At 61.3% G+C, this 6,992-nt stretch overlaps 1 protein-coding gene across 1 annotated transcript; it reads left to right on the forward strand.

Annotated features, from left to right (window-relative positions):
* The first annotated feature begins 3,427 nt into the window (after positions 1 to 3,427).
* On the forward strand, positions 3,428 to 6,910 carry LOC109284867 (killer cell lectin-like receptor subfamily G member 1). The gene is made up of 8 exons (XM_019494513.2): positions 3,428 to 3,578; positions 3,651 to 3,749; positions 3,876 to 3,965; positions 4,500 to 4,634; positions 4,967 to 5,115; positions 5,531 to 5,640; positions 5,898 to 6,054; positions 6,197 to 6,910. Exons 1-8 carry the CDS (start codon positions 3,494 to 3,496, stop codon positions 6,284 to 6,286), a joined length of 915 nt encoding a protein of 304 aa, XP_019350058.2. The 5' UTR covers positions 3,428 to 3,493; the 3' UTR covers positions 6,287 to 6,910.
* The last annotated feature ends 82 nt before the right edge of the window (positions 6,911 to 6,992 follow it).

The following is a 6,992-nucleotide window of genomic DNA, read 5'->3' on the forward strand; positions in this document are numbered from 1 at the left end:
AGTGTCGTGGGTATCCAGGGGCTGTAGGGTAGCAGGGGGCAGGGACACCAGGGGACTGTGCTATTCCTACCAACAGCCCCAGTTAACCCTGCCCCTTGCCTTCCAGCTCCTGCTGCTCCAGGGTCTGGCTCCCAGCTGCTCCAGTCCTGCCGGATCCTGTGCCTTCCTCTGCCAGCGCCCACAGCTCAGCATCCATCACCTGCTCCATGGAGCCTGTCCCAGGACTTCAGGGAAAAGCCCTTTTCTGCCAGCAAGGAGGGAGGGAGCTCCCACACCCCTCCAACCTAAGCATGAACAACTGCCACCCCCGTCCCCTGAGCCCTGCACTCCAGCCCCTGGTCACCTCTGGCCCCATGCTCTCGGCCCTCTCCATGTTCTCCGTGTCCTGATAAATATGTGTAGCCCAGAGCTGAACCCACTGCTCTGCAAGGGGACTCCCCAGTGTCAAGCAAAGAGGCACCATCGCCTCTCGCATCTGGCACCTGATGTTCCTATTGATGCAGCCAAACCTGCACTCACCTTTTGTGCCGTGCGTCACACTGCAGATGTGTCCTAATTCTGACACCTGCCAGGACTCCCCGGTCCATGTCCATAGTGCTGCCTGTGGTGGGCCAGTAGGGGGCGCTCCTGCGTGGAGCCGCCCACCTCCCTGCGCCTGACCACCTTCCAGGCTCCGAGTGCCTCCCTGGGGTGCCTCCCGTCCGGCCGACCCCTTCCCTGGAGCACCCCCGCTAGCCTGGGGTCCCGCTGCCACCATCCAAGGCTCTGGACTCACTTCTGGCTCTGCGCGCCTTGGAGAACGCAGGCCTGATCGTCCAATGGGTCCTAGACCTAATACCAGCACTTAGGGCACTTCCCCCAAGTCAGGGGCTATTTAGGAAAGTCTCCCTTAGTCCACAGACCTAAGGGGCCTCCTTGGCATAATTTAGACCCACCCCTCAATAAGTCTCCCACACCGGTCACAAAGGAGAACTTTATTGATTACAGGGGGTAGGGCAGAAACAGGGTAAAAGGTAGAGCAGGATTGTAGAAATATCAGAGGGATCCCATAGAGCAAACCAGTATGGTTGAGGTAGCCCTTTTGATCACACATCTGAGTTACTGTAAGCTAAATATCTAGTCGGATCTCGAGTAGCTTACTCACTCGCATTATCCAGAGGTGGTTGGAGTTTCCTTTGGAGGCAGGGCACTCTTTGAGCATGCGGCTATGAGGAGAGAGTCAGGTTCAGATGGTGAAGCTCCTCTCCCAGTTTCAGATTCACCTCGATGACTGCATGGCTAATGGCTGCCGTCTTCCTGGACTGGGCCTTTAAATAACCTTTCTGACCTCAGCAGCCCGGTCCAATCAAAGCTGCCAGTGCTGGCCACTAGCCAACCAATTTAAAAAGCATCATGGGCTACCTGGGCTGGTGAGCGGGGCTTCCCCCCCCAGGTGACCAGACAGCCCACATCCCAGGCACCAGGCTTTTGTCATGTAGGCAAGGAGGAAGATCCCCCTCCCTGAGGGATTCAACACCAGCCTGTCACGCTGGCAGAGACAGATTTCTGGAAAGGGACACAGACGGTGGCATTTCTGCCACACTGCCGTTCTGCTGCAGTCTCCCAGACTCTCTCTGCAGCTTGGATCGTTTCTCCCTTGGGAAGTACTCTGCATGTCTCTGCACTGCATTGCCCGGTGCTGCCTCCCACCCAGCTTTCCAGTTTGCCAGGGTTTTTCTGGACTCTGCCCCCCTCTGCCAGCCAGGTCCTTAATAAACATTATGCACAACTCTGGTCCCAGGACAGAGCCCTGTGGGACTCCACTGGAAACTGCCTGGTATTCAGATGTCAATCTGTTCATAATGACCTGTATGGATGGGGCAGTATTGCCTAGTGGCAAGACACTAGGGGTGCAGGTGCAGCCTAGGTCAGTTTCCCCAGGGAGTGGGCGGGAGTTCGGCAGGGTCTGGCATCCAACCAGGATCTGGGAGCTGTAGCCTAGGCCGGAGGGCTGGGGTCAGAAGGTGTAGCTGGAGACAGACGGAGCTGAGGGTAACCAGGATCAGAAGCTGAATGCCAGAGCTGAGGTCTCCCTAGAGCTGGAGCCTGGAGCCCTAGATCAGCACAGAGATGCATGGACGGTTGGGACAGGGTCTGTGGTAGGGCCTGGGGCTGAGGGCTGCAGCACGCCAGACCTTTGCTAGTGGGCCGTGAGCTGGTTCTCTCTATGCCTGGCCATAGGTTTGCCCAGTGCACATGTCTTCAAGCTGTGTGAGGAGGTCATGCAGGACCTGCCCACAGCCTGGCCACAGCCCAGACACGCAATGACACAGCAGCCCTCTGTCCCCCGCCAGTTCCCCTGGCCAAGGAGGAAATGGAACTTGTTGCATGTGATTTGTTTGTTATGAACCCACGCGGCTGCTTGTGCTCAGCCTTTCCCCCTCCACGTACTTGCACAGTCCCTTCCTCCACATCTGCTCCAGTGGCTTCCCAGGTACGGAGGTGAGGGGAATGGGGCTGTAGCTCCCTGGGTCCCCATTTGTCCTTTCCACCAAGGGGCACTGCGCTGGCCCTTCTCCAGGCCTCTGCACCTCACCCGTCTCCCATGATCTGGTCAATATTGTTCCCATGGGCCAGTTCCTTCAGTCCTGTGGGGGGAAGCTCCTGAGGCCCTGCTGAGCTGGATGCATTTAGACCCATCCGCCTGCCTAGGAAAGGGCTTGAGGTGAGCTCTGGGGCTGGAGGACCCGTCTAGCTGGGAGAGAGGGGAGAGGAGTGGTGGTGCACAGAGTGCCCGTCCTCTGGGCTGGAGAAGAAGCAATGTCAGGGTCAGCTCAGCACCCTCTCAAGCTGAGAGCAAAATAAACCACAGGCTGTGGGGGATCTTGTGACCTTCCTGTGCCAGGAAATCTCATGCATTTCTCTGACCATTACGGTGAAGGTGATGCTTCAACCCTTTTACAAAAACTGTGATGGTCTCTTTAGGGCATGCATGCACAGACTTGTGCCCTGGGTACGGGAGGGTGTGGAGGGTGTAGGAGTCGGTGTGGAGGAGGCTGACCCATGCCCAGGTGCCTGTGAGCATTGATGGGGCAGGTCCTGCATTTGGGAGGGTCCTTTTCCCTCTCTGTTGTTCAGTGATGGGCCCTAGAGCCCAGACACACCCCAGGAGACCCTGTTGTTGAAGCCTGTGCCCTGGTTACACTGGCTATGCCTGGGTCTGGGACAGACAGAGGCTGCTGGTCCAGGCCTGAGCTTACCCCGCATGTCCTCTCAGATGCTCTTGGTCCCCAACAGCTCCTCTGCCAACCCCTGGCCCTGGTGACCTGCCTGGGGAGGGCACAGCCATGGCTGCTGGAGCCAATGGCAGGGCCGTGGCCCCACATCCGGCTGTGCTTGGCCACCCCCACCTGTGGTCAAGGACACTTCTGCTTCTGGCTGAGGCTTCCCTCCTGCTGGGACGTGCTGCACTGGCTCCAGCAGCCCAAGAGTTGCTCTGTGCAACACTCTCAGGATGGGTGAGAGCATAACGTACACTGAGCTGTGGTTTTCCAATGCCCCCCCGGAACAAAGTGTGACATGCAGGGCACAAGGGACAGGTAAGAGACAGCATCCCTCTCCCACCCAGCCCTGCCCCAGCCCCACATCCTGACCAGCCCCTGTGTCTGCAGCCCCACCAGCCCCAGATGAGGCCAAGGACATCTATGAGACCCTTCAGCTGGGCCCGGTGACTGAGGGGCCACTCGGGCCTGGGACCCAGCGGTGCAGAGGTGAGTGCAAGGGCATCCCCTGCCCTGCCCAGGGCTCCCCAGCAGGGATGGAGAGAGCTCCCAAGGCCAGAGGTGTGGCGGCCTGCGGGTGCTGGGGCTGGTCCCACAGCCCCTTGTTTCTTGCAGAGCATCGGTGGAGCACGCGTCCCCTGCTCCTGGTCCTATTGGCAGCCTGCCTGGCCCTGCTGGCCACCACCATCGCCCTGGGAGTCTGCTGTGAGTAGGGGTCTGCCCACTGGCAGGGAATGCAGAGATGTGGGGGGAGACAGGCATGGGGGGACAGCGAGGGGAACATGTGTGATCTTGGTCCTGGGGCTGCCCTTGCATGAGGGCAGTGTAGTTACGGGCAGAGGCAGGTCCCTGAGCCAAGGAGCCAGAATGACACTGGAGATGTCCCCAGGGATGTGCGGTGGTGGTGGTGGTGGTGGGGAGGGGGTGGTTGTCTGGGGAGACCCAACACCAGGGCAAGTGCCCGTGTGAGGGGTAGTGCAGAGGGACCCTGGCTGGTGCCCTGGTGCCCGGCTGTCCCAGGTACCTGGCTGCCTGCAGGTTCCTGCACCGCTCCAGCCAGCCCGTGCCCATGCCCATGCCCTGGTGCGGCCTTGGGAGACTCCTGCCAGCTGTACCATCCCCACGGCCCTGCGAGGTTGGGTGGAGGTGTGAGCACAGGGGGGTCCTGCCCTGCCACAGCCGCAGCACCCAGCGGGGGTGCCAGGCCCTGCCCCGGTGGTGATGGCCCAGTGCCCACAGATTGGCAGCAAGGGCAGCAGCTGAGGCAGGCGCGAGAGGAGATGGTGAAGTGTCAGAAGGATTCCCAGGTCTTTCAGAAGTCCCTGAACATGATTGCAAGAGCCCTGGCCCGCGTGCAAGCCTGTCAGGTCACAGGTACCCCGGGAGAGGCAAAGCGGGGAGTGGGGGACCCCCAAGGTGGGAAGTTTGGGCAGGATGGCCCTTCCCTCCCATGCTGTGCTGGCCCAGGCCCTATGGGGATCAGGCAGGGGCACTGCTGTGGCAGCTCCCCTGCATCTTTCATCCTCCCCTCCCCTGCTGCCCCATGGCCTGGGCACTGCCTGGCTCCCACCGTGTCTGCCCCAGCACTGCTCTGTGGGCAGAGGCAATGGCTCCTGGAAGGGTCACATCCCTGGGGCTGTGTGGCACCCCCAGCACAGCAGGGGCACAGGGCGGGAACGTGGGTGTGAGCTGCTGTCTGTGCGCAGACTGCTGCCCAGAGCCCTGGGTGCTGCAGTGCGGGAAGTGCCTGTTCCTCTCCAAGGAGAAGAAGACATGGTGGGAAAGTCTAGCAGCTTGTGCAGGGGAATCCTCCCGGCTCCTTGTCTTCCAGGACTGGGACCACATGGCTATGCTGGTACGGGGCCGCAGCGCTTGGGGCTCAGTGGGAAGGCCCTGTGCCTAGTGGGGAGAGGAAGGATAGAACAGGGAGCGGGGAGAAGACAGGGAGGTCAGAAAGGCACGCGCCGGAGGAGCCAGGGACTCCATTCTGGTGCGGGGGAGAGGGGCTGGGCAGGGCCTGGCGGGTGGAGGCAGTGCGAGGGGGTGCCTGGGGCAGCTGGGGGGAGGAAATGGACTGGAGCAGAGGAAAAAAGGCTGGAAACCTCTTGCCAGCTCAGAGGCCTCGGAGGTTGGAGTAGCCAACAGCCTTTTTCCTGCCCCTTCCCGGTCCTGAGGGCTGCCCCCAGCACCTGGGGCCCCTCTGGGAGCTGTACTTGGGCAGTGGGGTCTCCCTGGCCTGGGGCCATTTTACAGCTGTCATGACCTCCCAGACATGTCCTGCTCACAAAGATGCCCCATACTGGATTGGACTCAGATTCAGACGGGACTCCAAGTCACGCATGCAGCAGTGGCAGTGGGAGGACGGCACCCCGTACAACCTGTAAGCTGGCACCGAGCTCCTTGCCTAGAAACTCTGTGCACCCCCTTCTCGAGCACCAGCGCCGGGGTGCGGGGAGCTCCCTGTCAGCCCACTGCAGCACGGGCTGTGACGGGGGCTCTGGCTGGGCCCTGGTACAAGCCCAGACTGGCCGTGGGCTCCCAGCCGGGGAGGAGCCGGTGCTGAGGCTGCAGCCAGGCGGGCAGGGCCCTGAGCGGGTGGGAAGGTCTGGGGCCCTGACGCAGCTCGTGTCATTGCAGGTCTGGGAGCGAGACACCTCGTGGTCATTTTGGAACAATAAAAGAGGGCAGAATAGAGAGAAAAGGCCGGCTTACTGACAAGCACCACTGGGTCTGTGAGAAGCTGTCAGCTGCCCCCAGGAAGCCAACCCCAGGGCATGAATGCAGGAATGCTTCTGTGAGTACAAGAGCACGTGCCCACAGCATCGCAGAGCCAGGGACTCGTGTCCCCTTCTCTCCTCATCTGCTGGATCCTGCACCCCCCACGTGGGTCTGGGGCTAGCTCTGCCTGCCCCACTCACCCTGCTTCTTGCCTTCAGGTCAGGATGCTCCAAGGACCGGTGCCAGCACGATCCCTCCCAGCACCAAGGGCTCAGCACTCCCCAAACCATCCAGCAGACAGGCCCTAGCAGGGCATTAGGGGATGTGACTGGGATCTCCAAGCTACGCCAGACCCCTGATGCAGCCAGACAAGGCAGCGCCTCTGACCTGCCCCCAGCACAATTGTGAGTGTGGGGGGCTCAGAGTCCCTCTCCTTTCCCAGCAGCGGGCTCAGCAGAGCAGTGATGCCCCACTGCCAGGTGCCTTCCCACAGCCACATGCACGTGTGGGCTCCAGCTCTGCGGGTCGCAGCTCCAGCTCTCTTTCTTATCTGCTCCATGTGGCATGGCCACTGCCCCGGTCTGGGCCCATGGGCTGTATGCATGATGCCCGTGCACAGACCCTGGCAGTGGGGCTGGAGGGAACCTCCCACCCTGCAGTGTCTGCACCCTGCATCCTTCTCCTCCGGGCAACCCTGCACCAACCCCACCTTCCTCCGGCTGCAGCCCCCTCCCCACAGCAGCCCATGCTGCCTCAGAGCCAGCAGACAGAGCCCTGTTCCCTAATCCTGGCTGCTCTCCCTCTCACACACACCCAGCCAGGGCAGGAGGGGCCCCTGCAGGCAGCCAGGGAGTCCTGGCAGCCCCAGGGTCACTACCAACATGGTGCCAGGCACTGGCCTAGGCACCGGCCCTGTGCATCATGCAGATCAGGGAGCTGGCCCTGCACCAAACCTGTGAGTGCCCCCCGTCCCATCCCCACTGAGCTTCATGCTGGGGACCTCTTTGTGCCACA

This window comes from Alligator mississippiensis, chromosome 3 (assembly GCF_030867095.1).
Source record: "Alligator mississippiensis isolate rAllMis1 chromosome 3, rAllMis1, whole genome shotgun sequence".
NCBI classification, from domain to species: Eukaryota; Metazoa; Chordata; order Crocodylia; family Alligatoridae; genus Alligator; species Alligator mississippiensis.